Genomic DNA, 25,927 nt, shown 5'->3' with positions numbered 1-25,927 from the left:
AACAATTATATTCTACTCTGTAGTCTTTAGGTGCCTCTTAAAAAGTTTAAATAATTCAAGTTGACTTATAAAATTGCAATAGGCCAGGGTAGATTTTCAGATTGTTGGGTTGTTCTTTTTTTGTTTTTTTCTTTTGTTTTGTTTTGTTTGTTTGTTTTACTGTAATGCATTTATTATCTGTGTTTATCTCTGTGTGTGTCCACGCATAGTTCTGCTGTGTTATTTTAAAACAAGAGCACAGACACAGTACAATGCATATGTCAAACCAAAAGAACAATGGTAAACTGTTGACTAACACAGGCAGATTACTGTGTGCTGTGTATTTTTTTTTTTTTTTTTATCGTTGGGGATTCATTGAGGGTACAAAGAACAAGGTTATGTTGATCACATTTGTTGTCCCACCCCCAAAAGTTGTGTCATATACCATGACCCCTACCCTCCTCCCTCTTTCCCTTTTTCTGCTCTCCTTTCCTCCAACCCCACCATGAACTAGATCATTAATTGTCCTTATATCAGAATTGAGTACATGGGATTCTTGCTTCTCCATTTTTGTGATGCTTTACTAAGGATAATGTGTTTCACTTCCATCCATGTTAATACAAAAGATGTAAAGTCTCCGTCTTTTGTAATGGATGAATGGTATTCCATGGTATACATATACTGTAGCTTGTTAATTCATTCCTGAGTTGGTGGACATTTAGGCTGTTTCCACATTTTTGCAATTGTAAATTGAGCTGTGATAAACAGTCTAGTGCAAGTGTCCTTATGGTAAAGGATTTTTTTTTTTTTTTGCTTCTGGGTAGATGCCCAGTAATGGGATTGCAAGATCAAATGGGAGGTATAACTTGAGTTCTTTGAGGTTTCTCTGTACTTCCTTCCAAAAAGGTTGTACTAGTTTGCAGTCCCACCAGCAGTATAAAAGTGTTCTCTTCTCTCCACATTCACACCAGCATCTACAGTTCTGAGATTTTGTAATGTGGGCCATCTTGCTAGAGTTACATGATATCTCAGGGTGGTTTTGATTTGCATTTCTCTAATAATTAGGGATGTTGGACATTTTTTCATGTTTGTTAGCCATTTGTCTAACCTTTAGAGAAGTTTCTACTCATTTCTCTTGCCCATTGAGGTAAGGGATTGTTGGCTCTTTTTACGATGCTTAATTTGAGTTCTCTGTAGATCTTAGTTATCAAGCTTTTGTCTGACTCAAAATATGCAAATATCCTTTTCCATTGTGTAGTTGTCTATTTACTTTGGTTGTTCTGTCTCCTTAGCTGGACAGAAACTTTTCAGTTTAATTAAGTCCCATCTGTTTATTTTTGTTGTTGTTAAAGTTGCCACAGAAGTCTTCTTCAGGAAGTCTTTCCCCAGACCGATATCCTCAAGTGTTTTTCCCACACTTTCTTTGAGGATTTTTATTGTTTCAAGTCTTAACTTTAGATCTTTTATTATGGGAGTACAAATTTCTTGGTTACATGAGTTGCTTATGTCCAATTTGAGCCAGATTCATAACGCACCCACACAATATGCAATATGCCTGTTAGTAAATTTACCCTCCACCCCGATCCCTCCCACCTACTTGCTCTGTGTTGAATTTTATGACCCAATGTGCACATGGGTGTTGATCAATTAGTTTCGATTTAACAGTGAGTACATGTGGTGTTTCTTTTTCCAGTTTTGTAATACTTTACAAAGAAGAATGGTACCCAATTCCATACAGGTTATTACAAAGGTATTCGTTCTCCTTTCTGTGGCTGAATAGTACTGCATGGTATGTATGTACCATGTTTTATTAATCCACTTATGTATTGATGAGCACTTGTACTGATTCCACATCTTTGCAATTGCGAATTGTGCCGGAATAAACATTTGCGGGCCGGTGTCTTTTTGATAAAATGAAAAGTATACAAGAAGCTCTTTTAGTGTCTCTTCTACCTATAAATGATAATGGAAATATTGTAACTTTGCAATGTATAAAATATTTTCATTTATAATTAATTGATCCTTCCAATGACCCCCAAGTTATTATGTCCTCCATATCACAGTGAGGAGATTGAAGTCTAGGCATGTCAAAAAATATGCTGGTGCTAGAGCTAAGATCCCACCAATGGTCTGTTTGCAAGTCCACCTCTGACTTCACGTCACTGACTGCAGGACAGCAGCACACAGCCCTCCGCTCCCACAGGTTACCTTGCTCGATATACCTGCCCTTCCTATGTGTGGTGTAGAAACAATAGAAAACTTAGACACGACAAAAACATTAAGCTTGGCCTAAGTTTTTCTTATTTCTTTCAGTGCCTGACCTTGTACTTAGAGAAAGTAGAGCTAATGGTTTCAAGTTAAAAAAAAAAACAAAAACAACAACTCTTAAAGTACTAAATAATCAAGTAGGTACTTCCCTCCCTCATTAGACTGTGGATCCTGGTGAAGAGGGTGGGAAATACCTGCTTGTTCTAACCCTCTGCTGAATTCATACACAACTGCAAAGGGAATCTGACACCCCTTGTTTCACTTCAGAACACCAGAAAGTCCTGTTTGGTTTGAAAAATTAAGTAATATGTAATCTGGCTTATTGTACCCTCAATGAATCCCCAACAATTAAAAAAAAAAAAAAGGAAAAATGAAGTAATGCAAAGGCAAATTAATTTCTTATTTTCTTTCTTGGTTCCTGCTTCAATACCATTCAATTCTAGTTCCTTAATCATGATCTTAAATATCATGAAAATACAGAAAATATGGCAAAGCAACCACTAAAATTAGTCTCACCCAAAGTGTATTATATTACGTAGCTTATTTACCTCTGTTCTGCACAGCAATGTGTCAAAATCCTAAATTTCACTGAGAAGGAAAGATGGATTGATTCTGTTGTGAATGCTCTAGAAGAGGAGTTGAGACATCAGGAGAAAAGTGCCTCTCTCCATCACCAGAGGAAGCTAATCAGGGGGAAGTCCTGCCGTAGCATACACATTAATCTCCAGCTGAATCCTGAGGCTGTCATGAGGTGTAACTAATCATATCGTTGTGACTCATCCTGGTCTGTAATAACACACTCCAGAGTGACATCAGAGGATGTATGGGATGGAATTTGCAAAGAAAAGAGTACTGTTCAGCTGGAATATTCCATGCATGACACAGTGACAGTGTTCAGTGAATGCAGCTACTGTTTTTCTACAATAACATAGCTGTCATATCCTGTCATCACTGTCTCTCTGAAACTCTCAAGCAGTCATGGCAGGGCAATTTCAGACCCACAGGTTTTTATAAGAACTTCTCAAAAATGACCTCTGCCAAGATGCACTGCAGTTGTCTACTCAAGTCCACTCGGGGGCTGAGTCCAGAAGTTAAAAACAAAAAGGATCCTTACACTGGTAAATTATTGTTTTAGTGAGATTTTAGTCATAATGTTACTTCAGATCTTTACAAACTTTTGGTATAAAACTCTGATTCTTCCAACAACACCATCTCTGAGAAGAGGTATACTGTGATCTCTTTCTGCATGTAAAATGAATAATGCCTATCAACTTTAATTTTCCATTTGATTATTCACTAGCAGATAATTAGCAGAATAGAAAGAGTAGCCAGATTGGACTAGCCATAGTCCTCAAAGCTGGCCCTGACTTGGATGTCAACTCCATGATTTCCAGGTACAGAAATCTCTCTGGGTTTCAAACAAGAGGGCTCAGCCTCTTACAGTCCATTTCTGCTTTAAAATTTTATCCTTTTTAAAAAATATCTATAACTTTTTTTTCATGTTTCTCATGCTGATTTTCTGCTAAATTAAATATTCTTTAAGAGGCAAGAACTGATGGTATAAATTTTTAAAACATCTTTAAGCTTTAAATTTTTAAATATATAATTTAGCAAGCATTATAAATTTTAGAAAGTAAATGTTTTACACTTTCAAAATATGCAAAATAACAGAAAAGACCACTAAATTGCATTTTAGAAGAAGACAAGTTAGATGCATGTCCCATGTACCCAGAATGAAATATTTACTGACATTATGAACCAGAATTTACTAGGAATTTCCGGGTTGCAAGAGCAAAAGGGGGAAATAATGGACCATACTTTCCTTGTCTAATTTTATTTTCAAAGGGACTGTGCAAATTTTATGGAGAAATAATTATTACCTGGAAACATCTACTTCTAGCCTGATAAAAATTCAGATGTTTTTGAAGTATTTTCAAAAGTACACTTATTAGAGAAATGAAATTTGGTAAGAGAAAAAGTTCTGTATAACTAATTAGTGTGTATACATGTCCAAACAATATAGAAAGTTTTCACAAGTTTGCCTATGCTGTAATTTCTCTTCTCTATGATAGAGTTATATAGTAATGCTTTCTTTTAATCAATATTTTTTAATTTATTTTTTAGAATGACAAATCCCCAGGGCGATCTGCAAGTCGATCGAGCAACATTTCAAAAGTAGGTGAAATGTACTCATTTCCTTATTTATTTATTTCTGCATTTCATGGGTTCAAGTAAATATTTATAATGTTTAACCTATAATTGTTATCTGTGGACAGTACACAAATGTGATTTGTTAATGGTTTTAACTGTTTCAAGTATCTGTAATACAAAGACACGATTTCACACAACAAAATAAGTAAAACTATTTTCCCACTTCAGTTCTGTATGGAGGAGATAATTTTCTACTTTTAGAATGTAATGTAAAGTACGTTTTTTTCTCTCATTTCAAAATCCACAGACCTGCCACACACTCAGGTTGAAACTATATCAACATTTATGGTACAATTCCCATGAATTTAATTTTCTGGAGTCTGGGGCTCAACTCTGCTGGAATTTAACTATTCTTGTCACCAGGGCAGGTTTTAGAAACAAATTTATTATAAAATATTAGTTTGGACATATTTAGGTTATCAAGTCAGTGGATGGAAAAACAAACTCTTCCCTAGGCCTTCTATAAATGGAAGCAAGCACCAGAGTGTTGAAACCAATATGGCTTGAGAGATATGCTCCAAATTTTTATTTTGTCTAGAAAAAAAAATATTTTTTTATTAAATCATAGCTGTATACATTAATGTGATCCTGGGGCACCATACACTAGTTTCATAGACTGTTTGACACATTTTCATCACACTGGTTAACATAGCCTTCCTGGCATTTTCTTAGTTATTGTGCTAAGACATTAACATTCCACATTTACTAAGTTTCACATGTACTCTTGTAAGATGCACCACAGGTGTAATCCCACCAATCCCCTCCGTCTGCCCACCTCCCCCCTCCCTCCCTTCCCTTTCCCCCTTCCCTCTATTCTTAAATTGTAACAGGGTTATAGCTTTCATGTGAAAGCCATAAATTAGTTTCATAGAAGGGCTGAGGAGATTGGATACTTTTTCTTCCATTCTTGGGATACTTTACTAAGAAGAATATGTTCCAGCTCCATCCATGTAAACATGAAAGAGGTAAAGTCTCCATCTTTCTTTAATGCTGCATAATATTCCATGCTGTACATATACCACAATTTATTAATCCATTCGTGGATCGATGGGCACTCCAATGAGACTAGCCTATTATCACAAAATCCCAAGACCAGAGATGTTGGCGTGGATGTGGAGAAAAGGGCACACTTCTACACTGCTGGTGGGAATGCAAATTAATATATTCCTTTTGGAAAGATGTATGGAGAACACTTAGAGATCTAAAAATAGATCTGCCATTCAATCCTATAATTCCTCTACTAGGCATATACCCAGAAGACCAAAAATCACATCACAACAAAGATATTTGTACCAGAATGTTTATTGCAGCCCTATTCATAATAGCTAAGTCATGGGAAAAAAAATTTTTTTTCAACTTTTTCTACTTTAGTAGAGACAGAGTCTTGCTTTTGCTCAGGCTGGTCTTTAACTCCTGAGCTCCAATGATACTACTACTTCTGATTCCCGGAGTGCTGAGATTGCAGACACGAGGCACCGTGCACCCCAAGACACTCACTTAATCTCAATGAAATGCCTCTTTTATCAGATGGAGATGATGATAACACCAGTCCCCTGAAGGCAGTTTTCTTAAGTAGCTGCAAATTTAAAGAATGCTTTTCAAATGTCTATCACCTACTCTGATAATGAAGAGCCTTGCCCACAGCCACAGAATGCTGCCATCTTTCTAAACTCAAATATTAATACTGAATAAGCAGCAACCTAAACACTTGTAAACAGTACTGACAACTTCTTCATCAATAAAATTACATCTGCATTTCTAAACAGCTCTTTGAGTTTGACATAATGCAGGTTAATGATAACTTTTAGACTTTTAATTTATCTTTTAAGAAATAAACAAATCAAGAGTGTGGTTTCCCTTCTACAAGTTCTTCTTTCAGGTTTTGATATGTATTGATTATATTCCTGTGTGGGAGAAAATTAATTACAAAAGTGCTTTGTATTCAGAGAGAAATGAAAAGCTGTCTTCTTAACCCTCCCTTTCATTGTAACCGTGACAAAAACTTAACTATTGACCGGCAGTAGGAACTGATTTCAGTTCACAGAAATTAATTTATTTAAGCCAGTATGACTGTCCTTCTATTTATGTTTAGATTTGTAAATGATGCACACATTGAGTCCTCACTACTTTTTCATGAACTGCTAAGTGAGAAACTCTTCATTGAGGCCGCATACCTTGCAAGTATAAAATGGCAAAAATCTAGAAATACTTGAGTTGTTTCATTTTTAAAATATGGAGAAGAAAATATTTTAAAAAGTAGAACAAAGGGGTTTTTATCCTTTAATTTTATCAAAATAATTTTTATATCAAAGAAAGACCATGAGAGTTTCAAGAAGGTGAGAATTAGGAGCATGAACACTGGCGTAACTCCTTAGGGAAGTTATCTGACTGCTTTAAGAACCTTCCCTGTAAAGGGAACGCACAGTAGCTACTACGTGGAGTCCTGCTTGCAGGAGCGTTTGGCTCTAGGTAAGTTGTAGCTATTTTTGTTATGAAGTTTTTGTTTTTTGCTTTTTATTGAGACAGAGTCTCACTTTGTCAACCTCAGTACAGTGCTATGGCGTCATAACTCACAGCAACCTCAAACTCTTGGGCTTAAGCAATTCTCTTGCCTCATCCTCCCTAATAGCTGGGACTATAGGCGCCCACCACAATGCCCAGCTATTTTTTTGTTTGTTTGTTTGTTTGTTTAGTAGGCGCCCCTGTTATGAAGTTCTTAACATTTATATCTCAGTGACAGCATCAAATAGGTGTTCAGAAAATCTCTTTTCCAGCAAGTGAATTTTGAGACATGGTGTATAATACAAGGTTAGACAATGAAGTTCATTAATTCGTCCTAGAAAAAGTGCCACATACCTCATTGCTGAATATCTCTACTGTCACCTTGGAGTAGCTATGTACCAATTGGGAAGCTATGCACCATTGACAGCCTAATCCACTCTTCAAAGCAATTTTGGAACTCTTTCTCTGGAATGACCATCAGAGCTGTCGTCTGATGAGGGTCTGAAAATAAGTTCATGAACTCATCCTTGAAAAGTGCTTTGAAAGGTTCTCAAAAGGCTGTTGCATAGCTTCCCATGGGAAATATTTTGAAGGCGATTGTAGTGATATTCAGCAATGAGGTATGCAGCACTTTTTCTAGGACAAGTCTGTGATCTTAATTGTCAGACCCTTGTTATATACATTGTTTCCTAAGAATAATTTACAAGTGGACAGGATTACGGAAGATATTAGTGATCTGATATTATTCTATCGAAAAAAGCTGCACATTCCTGTTTCCTTAAAAAGTATACTTATTTTTGGGCGGCACCTGTTGCTGCAGTAGGTCTCAGCCAAAACTGCAACAAAAAATAGCCAGGCGTTGTGGCAGGCGCCTGTAGTCCCAGCTACTCAGGAGGCTGAGGCAGGAGAATCACCTAAGCCCAAGAGCTGGAGGTTGCTGTGAGGTGTGACACCACAGCACTCTACCGAGGGTGATAAAATGAGACTCTGTCTCTTAAAAGAAAAAAAAAGTATAGTTATTTTTAACAAAAATAAATTATTTTATGCCAATAATAGTATTACATGTAAGAATGGGTAATGATCACTCTCTGAAGTTCTTGTTCATCCCAGTGGAGCCCCCCAGGATGTGTTTAATCCCTGCACATCCTAATGACCGTCTTCCTTATCTTTTATCTGTTTTTGCCATTCTCCATCCTTTGCTACAGAGGACTCCATGCAGGAAGAGATGGCAGACCTGTCCTTCATTTTGTTAAGTCTGCTGCCCTGCCTATTTCTCACAGTTCCTTACTGAATCAGCAGACTTTCTAATCATCAATATTTGTGAGTGTTTCATATTAGGAATCTAGTTCTTTACTAGGAATGGTAAAGTAATGAAAAAAAAATCCCTACCCGGTTCTCAGCAAGTTTATACTGAGAGTCGGGATAAGATTCTATAGGCTACAGTAGGGCTGTCTAACTGCCCATGTCTGGGAGAGTTAACATAACAGCTTGTGACGCCCTTTCTTAGACACACCTGCTGGTGAGATCAGCTCTTGTTTGGCATCTGGGAGTTTAGATTTGGGGAGTGGAGCATGGAGCACTACCCTACCTACTGAGAATAATTCACTGTGTCTGAACCACAAACAGTACAGCCATCCTCAACATCGGCTTTCCTTCTGGAGTCTGCAGTTTTTGTACATATAGGTACCTACACAACCAGCCCCAGTGATCTCTGAGGGCTGGATCCTAATGAGCTTCCTAGAAGGCAATGCTCCACACCTGTTGGTACAGCTGATTGCTGCAGGAGTTATCACATCCCAGTGATTCTAGTGGGTGAACAAGGAGTTCAGAGAATGATCATTTCTGTGTTCATAAAGTACCAGAAAAGGTTTCTTAGAAGAATGGTATATAGAGACTTGAAGAATGGGTGGGAATTGATCAACTGTCAGGCCAAGGTGGTTAGAGGGATACACAAGGTGTGGAATCTAGAAAACTTGGGTTATAAAGAAAGTACATAAATAGTTTGTAAGAGCCTTTGAGATGGAACTTTGAATAATAGAATACATTCTCTTTAGTCTACTTGTAGACTTGGAAATGGAGAAATGGATCTAGAACCCATCAAGGTCATGGAGGCATTTTTAGTGAATATGTATGAAATGGAACATTATTATTTTTACCATTGAGTATTGTACATTGCAAACATAATCCACTTTTATGAAAATTCCAATGTCAATAATAATATTGAATTGTTAGTGAATATCAGGAATCATCTTAGTTTTTACCTTTGAATCTTTGCAGCATATGTTACTCACCAGCAATTACACTTGAATTTTCTGGTCATGCCAATGTTTATTTTTTAAATTAGTTTGTATTTCTAGTTTGTTTTAGTTAGTATAAGACAGTTCTACCTGTACTCTTTTTTTGATTCTAGTAAGGTTTTTGTGACATGGATATATTAAAATTGATATAAAAGCTACAGAGAAACTAATAAGTTTAATACAACATATGCGAGATTGTAAAAATATTTTAAGTGTAAACAGAGCTGTGTTCATGTATCCACCACTTATGTTTTTTAAGAAAACTGCTTTTGATATAAGTTCTTGTTGCTGCTTTTTAACACACATATTGCTCAAAAATTGTTTCCTTAAGATGAAAAATTAGCCAAATTTGGCCTTTCTTTTTATTTGTTCTAGGGTGAAGGATCATCATATTTAACTAGCAACAGTGTATTATGTATCTCATAAGAAAAACCTCTCAGAAGCAAACTGTAAAAAGGAAAACAAGCCTTGTACTTCTAATTCAAGAGAATTTTCTTTTAAATAAACTATTCTGCGCATACTAAAAAACTACACATTTTTGGTATGTGTAGGAAGCAGCTCACAAAATCTGATCTATCTATAAAAAGAATTCAAAAGCTACCTTCACAAAAGGATATTCCAGTTAGTAATCATCATTTCTTATTATGTTTTCTAGACTCTATTTATTTGACAAAGTTTCACTTAAATTGTTCAGTTGGCTCTACCTAGAAATATGTGAAGGTAAAGATGGTGTAAGTTTATAAAATATTATTCCTAAAGCTTTCTTTTGTCTGTGTATCCTAGTTCATTCTGCTATAAATAAAGATTCACAGCATAGGCAATACAATTTACTCAACAAATATTTTTAAAGGATGTACTTGGTACAAACCATTGTCAGATCATGCAGTTTAAATAGGTATTTTCACTCCTGTAAATCTTTCTCTCTCCATATTTTTCCAGATTTGCCTTTAAGAACCCAACTATTTTCAGCAATGTCAAGGTGAAAGTATTGCCCATATGTAAAACATACTGGGAATTCTTTCAGCTGAACCTGAGCCAAGCATTTGCACCTCTGAACAGGTGTTTTATGTTCTAATTTATTGAGAGATCCATCTTGGTTTCCTTATACAAGGGACCTATAAATCAGCCATGCCTCAGACTGCATACCTTTAGAGGATAGTTTGATAGGCTGATGAAGTAAAGTAAGATGAATAATTAGGGAATAACTGGAAATAAGTTGGACTAATTTGAATACTTTCATAGAGTTTGAGTCAAGGTCTGTCCTGAAAGCAAAGCTAAGGAAATGGGTATACATTTAATTAGTAAATGTGGTAGAGGAAGATTAAGAAAGTCTGAAACTTAGTATCAGAAGCTTTTCTTTTACATAAAGGTTTATATAAAGTTTGGAAGCTTTTTCTTTATATAAATGGACTCCTTGGGTGACCTCATCTAGCTTCATGACTTTGTATATAATCAATAGGTCAATCATTCTCAGGTATTTTTGACTCAAATCTGTGCCATGAATATGGATTCCAAAATTCTCAAATTTTCCACATAAATTTAGAAAGCTGTCTTGGGTCAAGTTGCCCAAAGCAGATCCTAAATTGAGAATTTTCATCAGTGAATTATTGTGGGAATATTCCCAGGACAAGTCATAGGGGAGAAGAGTGATTCCAAAGACGTTCCCTGCATCTGCGCAGGGCTGCGGGCAGTAACATGCACTCAGTTACTCCCCTCCTGAGACAAGGGAGCAAGGCCCTCACCCCAGTGCTTGCCTTCCATTGGCTCAGAGGTGGACAGACAGAGAAATACTTCTTGGTTCTGTGACTCTCTGCACATGCAGGTAAAGTGTCTAAGAACTCGAAGTTTTCAAAGAGAGCCACAGTAGTAGGACTTTAGAAACAAAAGCATCCAAAAGCTGAAGGAGGCATGTACTAAAACGGAGTGGGGCCAGAAAGGCATCTTACTGGAGTAGCAACAGCACCTGTTATCATCCTTCCTTTGCCCCACCAGATCCATAGGAACTTATTCCAGCTTGTCATGGATTCTCAATCTCTAAGAAAAAATGTAAAACACATAGATTAATAGAATGATTTCTTTGAACTGCATCTGCCTAGCCGTAAGTTATTCATCATCTCTTTCTTCTAACACTCACTCCAAGTAACCCTCATTCTTTTTTTTTTTTTCCCCTCATTCATGATTATCACTTCTGTTAGTCTAAGTGGTTCACCAGTGAGATGTCTCTGACCTTCATTCCCAGTGATCATGTCCTTCACAGGCTGTAGTTGCCATAATCACCCATTTGATGTTATATCTGGGTGTGCATACATGAAAAAATGCTGCAGCAGATCCTCCAAATTTCAAAATATGTCTTGCTTCCTCTTTATGTGGCACCAACCCTAGCTGCTCAAAATGGGCGAGTTCCAGTGCTCAGTGAATTGCTTCTCTGCCAACCAGGCATGTAACGTGTTATTAAGCTCACGATAGAGAGCTCCACCCATGGTCAACTGATGGCTGTGGTCATGTTTCAGTCATTTTAGGGCCAAGTAACATGCCAAGAGCTGCTTTCTAAATGGTGACAAGAACTCTGCTGCAATAGCACTGCCTTGATTCAAAACACTAGGCTTTTCACTGGAGTTGTCTGTTTGGAGCTTGAGAGAGAGCCCACATTGCATTTGTATTTGTCATGAGAGCTCTGACAGTATGGAAATTGCCATTTATTATTTCTCTGGCATCAAAGCTGCTTGTATTATGGGCGAAACTGCTTCAGAACCTTCTCTCATTCCAGGCCCCACTCAAAACTACCTATTCTAAGTCATCTGATGAAGAAGTTTCTTTGCGAATGTTCTTTGTGCTGCCTCTAAAAATCAGAATCCTACCAAGCACTCTGTCTTTAATACTAAGGTAAAATTAAATATTTCTCCTTCACTCTGGAAATAATGTACTAGCATGCACCAGACTGTGAGATTCTAAAAAATTTCACTGATTTGGCTAGACCCTCACTATGTGTGTTCCTATTCTCTGGAAGATTCATATCATTATAAGGCATTCAGTAATGGTTATCCATTAGATCTAATTATATGTGATGCTGTCATCAGTACAAAGGAATATTTGGATGTTTAACAATTTCCACACACTTCAGGTCATATTGTGAATGAATTCACATGAATTCATATTGTGACGTCTCCATAGTATACTCATGTGAAGTGATTTTTTTTTCCTGCTTTATAGGATTTATTTTTATTTCTTTTTTTTATTATTAAATCATAGCTGTGTACATTAATGCGATCATGGGGCACGATACACTGGTTTTATAGACTGTTTTACACATTTTCATCACACTGGTTAACATAGCCTTCCTGGCATTTTCTTAGTTATCGTGTTAAGAAATTTACATTCTACATTTACTAAGTTTCACATATACCCTTGTAAGATGCACCACAGGTGTAATCCAACCAATCACCCTCCCTCTGCCTACCTCCCAAGTCCCTCCCCTACCATTCCCCCTTCTCCCTATTCTTAGGTTATAACTGGGTTATAGCTTTCATGTGAAAGCCATAAATTAGTTTCATAGTAGGGCTGAGTACATTGGATACTTTTTCTTCCATTCTTGAGATACTTTACTAAGAAGAATATGTTCCAGCTCCATCCACGTAAACATGAAAGAGGTAAAATCTCCATCTTTCTTTAAGGCTGCATAATATTCCATGATGTACATATACCACAATTTATTAATCCATTCGTGGATCTATGGGCACTTGGGCTTTTTCCATGACTTAGCAATTATGAATTAGGCTGCAATAAACATTCTGGTACAAATATCTTAGTTATGATGTGATTTTTGGTTTTCTGGGTATATGCCTAGTAGAGGAATTATAGGATTGAATGGCAGATCTATTTTTAGACCTCTAAGTGTTCTCCAAACATCTTTCCAAAAGAAACACATTAATTTGCATTCCCACCAGCAGTGTAGAAGTGTGCCCTTTTCTCCACATCCACGCCAACATCTCTGGTCTTGGGATTTTGTGATATGGGCTAATCTTACTAGAGTTAGATGATATCTCAAAAAGTTTTGATTTGCATTTCTCTGATGATTAAAGATGATGAGCATTTTTTCATATGTCTGAAGGCCGTGCTCCTCTCTTCATCAGAGAAGTTTCTCTTCAAGTCCCTTGCCAGCCTGCCATGGGATCACTTCTTCTTTTCTTGCTTATACGTTTGAGTTCTCTGTGGATTCTGGTTATTAAACCTTTATCAGAGACATAACCTGCAAATATCTTCTCCCATTCTGAGGGCTGTTTGCTTGTTTTACTTACTGTGTTCTTGGCTGTGCAGAAGCTTTTTAGTTTGATCAGGTCCCAGTAGTGTATTTTTGAAGCTGCTTCAATTGCCTGGCAGCTCCTCCTCATAAAATACTCGCCCAGACCGATTTCTTCAAGGGTTTTCCCTGCACTCTCTTCTAGTATTTTTATAGTTTCGTGTCTTAAGTTTAAATCTTTTATCCAGTGAGAGTCTATCTTAGTTAATGGTGAAAGGTGTGGGTCCAGTTTCAGTCTTCTACAGGTTGCCAGCCAATTCACCCAGCACCATTTGTTAAATAGGGAATCTTTTTCCCCACTGAATGTTTTTTAATTGTCTTGTCAAAGATCAAATAACGGTAAGTAGCTGGATTCGTCTCTTGGTTCTCTATTCTGTTCCAGACATCTACTTCTCTGTTCTTGTGCCAGTACCATGCTGTTTTGATCACTATCGATTTATAGTGTAGTCTGAGGTCTGGTAGCGTGATTACTCCTACTTTGTTTTTATTTCTGAGTAACGTCTTGGCTATTCGAGGTTTTTTCTGATTCCATATAAAATGAAGTATTATTTTTTCAAGATCTTTAAAGTATGACAGTGGAGCTTTAATAGGGATTGCATTAAAATTGTATATTGCTTTGGGTAGTGTGGACATTTTAACAGTGTTGATTCTTCCCAGCCATGAGCATGGTATGTTTTTCCATTTGTTAACATTTTCAGCTATTTCTTTTCTTAGAGTTTCATAGTTCTCTTTATAGAGATCTTTCACGTCCTTTGTTAGATAAACTCCCAAATATTTCATCTTCTTTGGCACTACTGTAAATGGAATAGAGTCCTTAACTGTTTTTTCAGCTTGACTATTGTTGGTATATATAAAGGCTACTGATTTATGAATGTTGATTTTGTAACCTGAGATGCTGCTGTATTCCTTGATCAATTCTAAGAGTTTTATAGTAGAATCCCTGGTGTTCTCCAGATATACAATCATATCATCTATGAACAGCAAAAGTTTGATCTCTTCTGACCCTATATGGATACCCTTGATGGCCTTTTCTTCCCTAATTGCAGTGGCTAAAACTTCCATTACAATGTTAAAGAGCACTGGAGACAATGGGCAGCCTTGCCTAGTTCCTGATCTGAGTGGAAATGATTTCAGTTTAACTCCATTCAGTGTGACATTGGCTGTGGGTTTGCTGTAGATGGCCTCTATCAGTTTAAGAAATGTCCCTTCTAAACCAACTTTCTTAAGTGTTCTGATCATGAAGGGATGCTGGATATTATCAAAAGCTTTCTCTGCATCAATTGAGAGAATCATATGGTCTTTGTTTTTTAATTTGTTTATGTGCTGAATTATACTTATAGATTTAAGGATATTGAACCATCCTTGAGACCCTGGGATAAAACCGACTTGGTCATGATGTATAATTTGTTTGATGTGTTGCTGGATTCTGTTGGTTAGGATCTTGTTGAATATTTTTGCATCTATATTCATTAGTGATATTGGTCTATAACTTTCTTTTCTTATTGGGTCTTTTCCTGGTTTGGGGATCAGGGTGATGTTTGCTTCATAGAAAGTATTGGGTAGTCTTTCTTCTTTTTCTACATTTTGGAACAGTTTGAGTAATATAGGTACTAATTCCTCTGTAAAGGTTTGGTAGAATTCTGATGTGAAGCCCTCTGGTCCCGGGCTCTTCTTTTTATGGGGATTTTGTATGGTTGATGCTACTTTAGAACTTGATATGGGCCTGTTCAACATTTCCACTTGATTCTGGGTACGTCTTGGAAGGTGACGTGCTTCCAAGTATTGGTCAATTTCCTTCAGATTTTCATATTTCTGAGAATAAAGTTTCTTGTAATATTCATTAAGGATTTTTTGAATTTCTGATGAGTCTGTGGTTATTTCGTCTTTGTTGTTTCTTTGATGAGATTAGAGATTTTACTCTTTTTTTTACTGATTAGGTTAGCCAAAGGTTTATCTATTTTATTGACCTTTTCAAAAAAACCAACTCTTTGATTTTATTGATCTGTTGTATAATTCTTTTGTTTTCAATTTCATTTAATTCTGCTCTAATTTTGGTTATTTCTTTTCTTCTACTAGGTTTGGGGTTGGAATGTTCTTCCTTTTTTAGTTGCTTGAGATGTCCCATTAAGTTGTTAACTTCCTCTCTTTCTGTTCTCTTGAGGAAGGCTTGCAGTGCTATAAATTTTTCTCTTAGGACTGCCTTTGCAGTATCCCAGAGGTTCTGATAATTCATGTCTTCATTGTCGTTTTGTTCCAAAAGTTTGGCAATTTCCTTCTTAATCTCATCTCTGACCCAGCTATCATTCAGAATAAGGTTATTTAACTTCCATGTTTTTGTATGAATATGCAGATTCCTGTTGTTACTGAGTTCAACTTTTATTCCATTGTGGTCCAAGAAGATGCAAGGAATAATTTCTATTCCTTTAAATTTACTGAGGTTAGACTTGTGACCTAAGATGTGATTAATTTTGGAGTATGTTCTGTGGGCTGATGAGAAGTATGTGTATTCGGTTTTGTTGGGACGAAATGTTCTGTAGATGTCTGCTAAATCCAAATGTTGGATGGTTGGGTTTAAATCTAAAATTTCTTTGCTCAGCTTCCTATTGGAGGATCTATCCAACACTGCCAAAGGAGTGTTGAAATCTCCGACTATTATGGAGCTGGAGGAAATCAAGTTGCTCATGTCTGTTAGAATTTCTCTTATAAATTGAGGTGCATTCTGGTTGGGTGCATAGATATTAATAATTGAAATCTCATCATATTGAGTATTACTCTTAACAAATATGAAGTGACCATTCTTATCCTTCCTTTCTTTTGTTGGTTTAAAGCCTATTGTATCTGCAAGTAGAATTGCAACACCTGCTTTTTTCTGATTACCATTTGCCTGAAATATGGACGACCATCCTTTCACTACGAGTCTATATTTATGTTTTAAGGTAAGATGTGACTCTTGTATGCAGCAAATATCTGGCCTGAGTTTTTGTATCCAGTCAGCTAACCTGTGCTGATAGGTTATATGTTATAGGTTATCCACTTGAGGGGATAGTTTAAGCTGTTCACATTAGTGGAGAATATTGATAAGTCTGGTAAAATTTTGAGTATCGAGTTTTTCAAAGCCAGAGGATATTTTAATCCTTTCACCACTGTGGAAGTTGGAGTTTGATCAAAAGTTTCTGAGTGAGTTTACTTTTGTGTTAGAGGATTGGACTGGTCATTATGGAGGATAGGTCTGAGAATATCCTGAAGAGCTTGTTTGGTTATGGCAAATTTCTTCAACATATGAATGTCATTAAAGTATTTAATTTCTCCATCATAAATGAAACTCAGTTTAGCTGGATACAGGATCCAGGGTTGAAAGTTATTTTGTTTTAGGAGATTAAAAGTCAATGACCACACTCTTCTGGCTTGAAAATTTTCAGCCGAGAGATCTGCAGTCATTCTAATATTCCTCCCTTTGTAAATAATGGATTTCTTACATCTGGCTGCTTTCAGAATTTTCTCCTTCATATTAACTTTAGTGAAGTTTAATTATGATATGCCTGGGGGATGTCTTATTCAAATTGAGTTATAATGGGGTTCTGAAACTGTCTGCTATCTGAATTTCAGAATCTCTTGGCATGTCTGGAAAATTCTCTTTCATAATTTCATGGAGAAGGGCCTCTGTGCCTTGCAAGGCCACTTCATCACTCTCAGGGATTCCAGTGAGGTGGATATTAGTCTTCTTCGAATTCTCCCAGAGCTCTCTGAGAGAATGATCTGTTTTTCTCTCCATTCCTCTTCCTCTTTGAGAGTTTGGGAACATTCAAAGGCTTTGTCTTCAATGTCAGAAATCCTTTCTTCTGCTTGCTCTTCTCTGTTACTGAGGGCTTCTACTGTATGGTTCCGATCTTTGAGGGCTGCAAAATGTTGCTTCAGTGCATCAAAATCTTTGGTGGTTTTGTCTTTAAATTCGTTAAATTCTTGAGACAACTTTTGAATTTCTCCTCGAATTTCTAATTCCGACTTTTGAATTGCTCCTCGAATTTCTAATTCCAAATTTTCCTTCATTCTATTAATCTTGTTTGCAATCCAAATTCTGAATTCAATTTCTGACGTCTCTGCCAGCTGTTTATGAATGGGATCTTCAGTTACATCTGCCATATCTTTTCTTGGGGGGGTTGATCTCATCTGGTTATTCATCTTACCAGAGTTTTTCCACTGTTTCCACCTCATGATTGTTTTACACCGTTTGATTTTTCCCCTGGAGCTTTGTTGAGGACCCATACAGTGCTATGGCTTGAGAAACTGGTGACCTGTTTTGTGTGGTGGGGCTAAGTGGGTCTGTCTTGTTTTCAGCTGGTGTCTGTTCAACCCCAGTGAAACGGTTACTCTGGGTTGAAGTCTCAGCTGTGGAGAAATACCAGCAATTAAGTCACCCTGCCCCCCACAGACAACAATTGGAAAAGGAAAATCAAACCTTCCTACAACCACACACCCGGGGCACCACCTGAATAGTCCTCGGGCGATTGGCTCAGTTCAAAAAGTCCAAATCAATTGTCTCAGTCAGCACCTGTCTCAGGTGAGAGAGTTTAAAAGGTCTCTGGCAACTGGATTGCAGGGGTCTGGTGACAACTCAGATATGGCTTGCGCCAGTGCTCCATGGAGTCAGGAGGACCTACCCAGCAAATAGATAAGTCTGGGAAGGTTGGTGAACTAATTAAAAATTTATTCTTTTTTTTTTTTGTTACAGAGCCTCAAGCTATTGCCCTGGGTAGAGTGCTGTTGTGTCACAGCTCACAGCAACCTTCAACTCCTGGGCTTAAGCTATTCTCTTGCATCAGCCTCCCAAATAGCTGGGACTACAGGCACCCACCACAATACCTGGCTATTTTTTTATTGTAGTTGTCATTGTTTGGCAGGCCCAGGCTGGATTCAAACCCACCAACTCTGGTGTATGTGGCTGGTGCCTTAGCCGCTTGAGCTACAGGCACCACCCTAAAATTTATTCTTAATTATTATGGATACAAGTTATGGGACACATGTGATGTTTTGATACAAGCATACAATGTGCAATGACCAAATCATGGAAACGGGTATATATCACCTCAAGCATTTACCATTTCTTTGTGTTAGCAACATTCCAATTTCACTCTTTTAGTCACTTTAAAATATACAATAAATAATTGTTAACTATAATCATCCTGTTGTGCTACTATTGCTAGATCTTGTTTATTCTAACAGTGTTTTTGCATTTATTAATCATCCCCACTTCACCCACTCTTTGATACCCTTCTTATCCACTGCTAACCATCTTTCTACTCTCTATCTTCATGAGATCGATTTAAAAATGTTTTAGCACCCACATATGAGTCAGAACATGGCTATATTTGTCTTTCTGTGACTGGCTTATTTCACTTAGCATAATGTTCTCCAGTTCCATCCATGTTGTTGCAAATGACAGGATTTCATTCTTTTTTTTTCCTAAATAATATTTCATTTTGTGTGTGTAACACACACACACACACACACACACACACATACACGCCACACTGTATCCATTCACTCACTGATGGACTTGTACATTGATTCTCAGTGCTGGCTCCTGTGAATAGTGCTGCAATAAACATGGGCGCACTGGTAGCTTTTTGATAAAATGATTTATTTTCTATTGGATACATACCTAGCAGTGTTACTGCCGGGTCATGACAGTTTTATTTTTTTACAGTAGCATTTTATTTTTAATACCTATTATGCCATGAATCTATAGGGGAAAAGTTCCAGCAGCTTGGGGAGGCACCTTTCCATTGAATGTGACAAAGCTTGCTATGCCTATTATGCCATGAATTCACAGAGAATGGGCTCCAGCACCTTATGCTCCTGCTCACCTGGTTCTCTTGGTTCTCCTGTGTGCTACGCTGTACATCTATTATGCCATGACTTCATAGGGAGTGGGTTCCAGGAGCTCAGGCTCCTTTCTGTTGGTTCTCACAAAGTGTGCTTCTCTGGGTGGAGCAGGCTGCCGCTTCATTTGAACCCAGGTACCTTTCTCTTTGGCTTCCTTCTTTCTATGATGGTTTTTCTTCATGTGTTTTAAGAAGCTATCTTAGTTCTTAGAGTGCTTAATATGCTCAATACAAACGTTAATCCGTTAACTTGTTTGTTTACAACAATGCCAACAGCATGCTGGGTAACACTGTAGACTCTTCCAGTTTAGCCATGGTAACATTTGTGTGGCATGCCTTTCTGAACAGTATCCATTCCCTTGATGTCTGCAAATCACCTTTCTTGTAGATTCACACGTATGTGCCAAAGGATCAAGTCCAGTTTTCTAAAAGGCCTAGAGAACACGTATCGGGGGCCTCACCTCTCTCCCTTTGTGTTTGTCATTTTGGTGATTACTGGACGATGACGTCTCTGGCCAAAAGCTTAATTTTTTTTTTTTTTTTTGGAGGAAACTTTATACTGTTCTCCATAGTGGTTGTACTAATTTACAGTCCCACCAACAGTGTATAAAGAATTCCCTTTTGGTGTGTGTCACACTTTATGGGGGCAAGACATGATTGCAAGAGGGACTTTACCTAACAATTGCAATCAGTATAACCTGGCTTATTGTACCCTCAATGAATCCCCAACAATAAAAAAAAAAAAAAGAATTCCCTTTTGGGTGGCACCTGTGGCTCAAAGGAGTAGGGTGACAGCCCCATATACTGGAAGTGGTGGGTTCAAACCCAGCCCCAACCAAAAAATGAAAAAAAAAAAAAGAATTCCCTTTTCTCCACATCCTTGCCAGCATTTGTTATTGCCTGTCTTTTGAATAAAAGCCATTTTAATTGGGGGTGGATAATACCTTATTGTAGTTTTGATTTGCATTTCTCTAGTGATTAATGATACTGAAAATTTTTCATATACCTGTTGGCCATTTGCATGTCTTCTTTTAAGAAGTGTCTCTTCAGAGCTTTTGCCTATTTTTCTATTGAGTTGTTTGAGCTCCTTAATATATTCTAGTTATTAGTTCCTTGTCAGATGGATGATTTGCAAATATTTTCTCCCATTCTATGTGTTGTCTTTCACTTTATTGGTTGTTTCCCTGGCCGTATGGAAGCTTTTTACCTTGATGTGATCGCATCCGTCTATTTTTGATTTGGTTGTCTGTATTTTTGAGCTCTTACTTAGGAAATCTTTGCCCACATCAATGTTCTGGAATGTTTTCCCAATAATTTCGTATAGTAGTTTCAGATCCTTAAGTCTTTAATCCATTTTGATTTAATTTTTGTATTTGGTGAGAGGTAGGGGTCTAGTTTCATTCTCCTGAATATGGACATCTAGCTTTCTCAGTACCATTTATTGGAAAGACGATCTTTTCCCCAGTGTATGTTCTTTGCACCTTTATAAAAAAAAATGAATTTGCTGCAAATGTGTGTATTTATTTATGGGTTCTCTATTGTGTCCATTGGTGTGTGTGACTGTTTTTATGCCAGTACCATGCTGTTGTGGCTACTAGAGTTTTGATGTATAATTTCAAATCAGATACTGTGATCTTCCAGCTTTGTTCTTTTTGCTCAGGATGGCTTTTGCTATTCCAGGTCTTTTGTGGTTCTATATAAATTTTAGAATTATTTTTTTCTATTTCTGTGAAGAATGTCATTGGTATTTTGATAGATATTGCATCGAATCTGTAGACTGTTTTGAGTAGGATAAACATCTTAACCATATTGATTCTTCCAATCCATGAATATGAAATGTCTTCACACAATTTTTTATGTCCTCAATTTCTTTTATCAATGTTTTATCATTTTCATTATAGAGATCTTCCAATTCTTTCATTAAGTTTATTCCTATTGTTTTATTTGTAGCCATTATAAATGGAATTACTTTCTTAATTTATAATTCAGATTGTTTGTTGCTGTCTTAGAGAAATGCTGAGTTTTGTGTCTTGGTTTTGTATTCTGCAACTTTAAAAAGTCTGTCATAAGTTTTAATAGGTTTTTATTATTTTTTTTTGTGGAGTATCTGAATTTGTCTAAATATAAGATTATATCATCTACAAGCCAGGAGAATTTGATTTCTTCTTTTCAAATTTGTATGCCCTTTATTTCTTTCTCTTGTCTAAATTTTTCTGGCTAGGACTTCAAGGACTATACTTAAATAAAAGTGGTAGAAGCTGATAACTTTGCTTTGTTTCAGATCTTAGAGGAAAGACTTTCAGTTTTTCCTCAGGTACTATAATATGTATTTTAGGGTTCACTGGTAGTGGTGTTTATTCTATGGGTTTCAGCAAATATACAATGACCTGTCCCAAAAGTCACCATACATAGGAGAAAATGGGAAATTGTAGCTAAATGTATCTTTATTTATAATATATTCATTACACAATTTTACAACTATTCTCTACATGTTGGCCACCTCTTTCTACACACACACGAGGTCTTCTCTCCCACTTATGGCAAACACATTCCAAGATATCTGTTGTTATAATTTTTCCTATGTATGGTGGCCTTTGGGACACACTAGTATCATATGGAATACCTCCCTAAAAATCCTCTGTGCTCTGCCTATTTATCCCTCTCTCCCCTTTCTTTTATTGCCTCCATAGTTTTGCTTTTTCCAAAATGTCATATAGTTGAAATCACAGTATATGTTCACACGATAGTATGCATTTCCATTTCCTACATGTCTCCTTATGGCTTGATAGATTATTTCTTTCGGTGTTTAGTGGGGTCTTTAGGATTTTTCAACATAATATTATCTGCAAACAAGGATAATTTGACTTCTTCCTTTCCAAATAAAGGAAAAAGTCCTTCCTTTATTGCTTTTTCTTACCTGATTGTACTAAAACTTCTGGTACTATGTTGAATAAAAGGAGCCTCATCTTGTACCAGATCTCAAAGAAAGACTTTCAGATTTTCCCCACTCAGTCTGACACTAGCTATGAATTTGTCTTTTATGGCTTTTTATGTTAATGTATGCATTCTACACCAAGTTTCTCAAAAGTTTTCACCCTATGAATACTGAATTTTGCCTAATTTTTTTGGCATGATTGAAATGACCATATGCTTTTTATCTGTTATTCTGTTGATATGATGTATCACACTTATTGTTTGCCTCTCTGGTGTAAATCCCACTTGATCATCATGAATGATCTTTTTGATATGTTGTTGATTTGGTTGGCTAGGTGTTTTTTAAAGATGTTTTTCATCTATGTTTATCAAAGATAACACCTGTAGTTTTCTTTTTCTGTTGTGGTTTTTTTTTTGGGGGGGGGGGTAATAGGGTAGTATTAGCCTCGTAGCATGAATTTAAAAGTATTCCCTCCACTTTGACTTTTTAAAATAGTTTAAACAGAATTAGAATTATGTTTTAAATGTCTGGTAGAATTCAGTAGCGAGCCTATCAGGTCCTTGGATTTTCTTTCATAGGAGAGTTTTTATTTCTGCTTCTATTCTGTTGTTTGCTGTTGGTTTTATTCAGGTTTTGAATTTCTTCATGGTTGAATTTGTGTAGGTTGTATAAGTCTAGGAATTTATTTCTTCTAGGTTTTCAATTTACTGGTACATAGTTGCTCATTTTGAATTTCTGTGATATCAGTTATAATGTCTCTTATCATCTCTGATTTTATTTATTTGGGTCTTTTTCCCTTTTTTCTTAGTCTGACTAATGATATATCAATTTTGTTTTTCTTTAAAAAAAATCTATTGATCTTTTGTAAATGTTTTTAGTCTCAATTTCATTTATTTCTTGTTTAATCTTTATTATGTATTTCCTTCTACTAGTCTGGGGTTTGGATTGTTCTTGCTTTTCTAGTTCCTTAAGATGCATTATTATATTATTTATTTGAAGTTTTCCTACTTTTTTTACTATAGGCACTTATTGTTATAAACTTCCCTGTGTGTACTGCTTATTCTGTACCTCACAGGTTTGGGTATGCTGTGTTTCCATTTTCATTTGTTTCAAGAAATGTTCAATTTCCTTTTTAATTTCTTCATTGATCCAAGAGCATATTCTTTAATTTCCATATGTTTATATAGTTTCAAATGTTCCTCTTGTTATTAATATCTAGTTTTATTCCATTGGTGTCAGGAAAGATACTTGATGTGATTTCAATTGTTTTGCATTTTTTTAGACTTCTTTTGTGATCTAACAACATTTCATGAGCTGAGGAGAATAATGTCCTGCAGCTGTTGAATAAAATGTTCCGTAAATATCTATTAGGTACATTTGCCCTATGGTACAGATTAAGTCTAATGTTTCCTTGTTGATTTTATATCTAGTTGATCCATCCATTGTTGAAAATGAGGTGTTGTAGTCCCCAATATTATTGCACTGAGGTCTATCTCTCTTTTTAGCTCTAATAATATTTGCTTAATGTATCTGGGTTAGTGTTAGCGACATGTATATTTACAGTTGATATACTGTCTTGCTGAATTGACTCCTTTATCATTGTATAAAAATTGTTTTTTGTCTCTTTTTACAGTATTTGTCTTAAAATCTTTGTTATACATGTAAGTCTAGGTATTTCTGCTCTTTTTGGTTTCCATCTGTGTGGAATATCTTTTTCCATCTCCTTATTCCTAGTCTCTCTGTGTATTTAGAGGCAAACTGAAGTTTCTTGCAGGTAGCATATAGTTGGGCCTTATATTTTTTTTCATGTAGTCATTTTCCATCTTTCATTGGAGAGTTTAGTCCACTTGCATCCAATGTTGTTGTTACTAGTCATAGGTAAAAACTTACAACTGCCACTATTTTTGTTTGTTTTCTGTTGTATTGTTGGTCCTCTTTCCTTTCTTCCTACCTTTCTGTCTTCTTTTGTGTAGACGTGATTTTTCTCTGTTAGTGTGTTTTAATTTCTTGCTTTTTATTTTTTGTGTATACATTATGGATTTTGGTTTTTTTTGTAGCACCATGAGGCAAATAACATTTTATAATCAATTATTTTATGCTTAACTTTGATTGCAAAGGAAAGAAAAAATAAAAACAAAAAGTTTTAACTTTACCCCCACCTCACCCCCAGCTTTTTGACTTTTTGTTATCTCTCTTGTATTTTTTATATTATTTATTTCTTTAAAAGTTTTTCTGGTTCACTTTTGTTAACTTTTTTCCAGCTTCCTACTACAGATGTCAGTGGTATAAAAACTACTATTACAATGTTAATATACTCTGTATTTGCCATAACTAGTGAATTTTATATCTTCAGATATTTTCTTGTTGTTTATCAATGCCTTTGAGATTGAAGAACTCTTCTCGGCACTTCTCATAAGACAGGTCAATTGCTGATGAATTTCCCCAGCTTTTGTTTTCTGGGGAAAGTATTTCTCCTTCATGTTTGAAGGACAATTTTGCTAGATATAATATTCTATGTTGAAAGATTTTTGCTTTTCTTCAGCACTTTATATACATTGTGCCACTCTCTCCTGGCCTGTAAGGTTTCTGCTGAGAAGTCTGCTGCCAGACATATCAGAAATTCTTTATATGTTACTTACTTCTTTTCTCTTTCTGCTTTTAGGATACTTCCTTATCCTTGACTTTTGAGAGTCTGATTATTATATGCCTTGAGGTAGTCCTCTTCAGTTTTAATTTGCTTGATGGCCCATGTCCTTCTTATACTGGATATCCATATCATTCTCTGAGCCTAGAAAGTTTTCTGTTATTATTTTTTTTTCTTTTGAGACAGAGTCTCACTCTGTGGCCCTGGGTAGAGTGCTGAGGCATGAAAGCTCACAGCAGCCTCCAATTCTTTGGCTCAAGTGATCCTTTTGCTTCAGCCTCTGAGTAGCTGGGATTACAGGCACCAGCCTCAACACCCAGCTATTTTTTCTATTTTTAGTAGAGACGGGTCTTGCTCTTGTTCAGGCTGGTCTCAAACTCATAAGCTCAAGCAATCAACCTGTCTCAGTCTCCCACGTGCTAGGATTACAGGCATGAGCCACCATACTTGACCCTGTTATTATTTCCGTGAATAAACTTTCTATCCTAAACTCTCCCTCTTTCTCTCTACTTCCTCTTTAAGGCCAATAACTTAGATTTGCTTTTAGAGGCTATTTTCTAGATTTTGTAGACATGCTTCTTTTTTAGTTTTTTCTTTTTCCCCCAATCCTGTATTTTTATATATATTTTCTTCACATTTACTAATTCTTTCTTATGCTTGAGAAATTCTGTTGTTGAGAGACTCCGATGCATTTTTTTAGTTTGTCAACTGAATTTTTCATCTCCAGAATTTTTGCTTAATTTATTTTTATCATTTAAATCGCTTTGTTTAATTTTTGTAATACAATTTGAATTCCTTCTCCGGTTGTCTTGAATTTCATTTAGCTTCTTCGGAACAACTATTTTGAATTCTCTGTCTGAAAGGTTATGTATCTCCTTCTGGAATTGATCACTGGTGCCTTATTTAGTGTGT

At 36.3% G+C, this 25,927-nt stretch overlaps 1 protein-coding gene across 3 annotated transcripts in view; it reads left to right on the top strand.

The window, feature by feature from the left end:
* MARCHF1 (membrane associated ring-CH-type finger 1) overlaps window positions 1-25,927 on the top strand; it is a 967,912-nt gene that overhangs the window by 754,768 nt on the left and 187,217 nt on the right. For all 3 annotated transcript variants that reach the window (XM_053583965.1, XM_053583959.1, XM_053583949.1), the window contains one exon: window positions 4,372-4,422. In XM_053583965.1, the coding sequence (XP_053439940.1) occupies window positions 4,372-4,422 (51 nt within the window). The remainder of the gene's footprint in view (window positions 1-4,371; window positions 4,423-25,927) is intronic.

Source organism: Nycticebus coucang, chromosome 1 (assembly GCF_027406575.1).
Source record: "Nycticebus coucang isolate mNycCou1 chromosome 1, mNycCou1.pri, whole genome shotgun sequence".
Lineage (NCBI taxonomy): Eukaryota > Metazoa > Chordata > Mammalia > Primates > Lorisidae > Nycticebus > Nycticebus coucang.
This window is presented reverse-complemented; position numbering and strand designations above follow the sequence as displayed.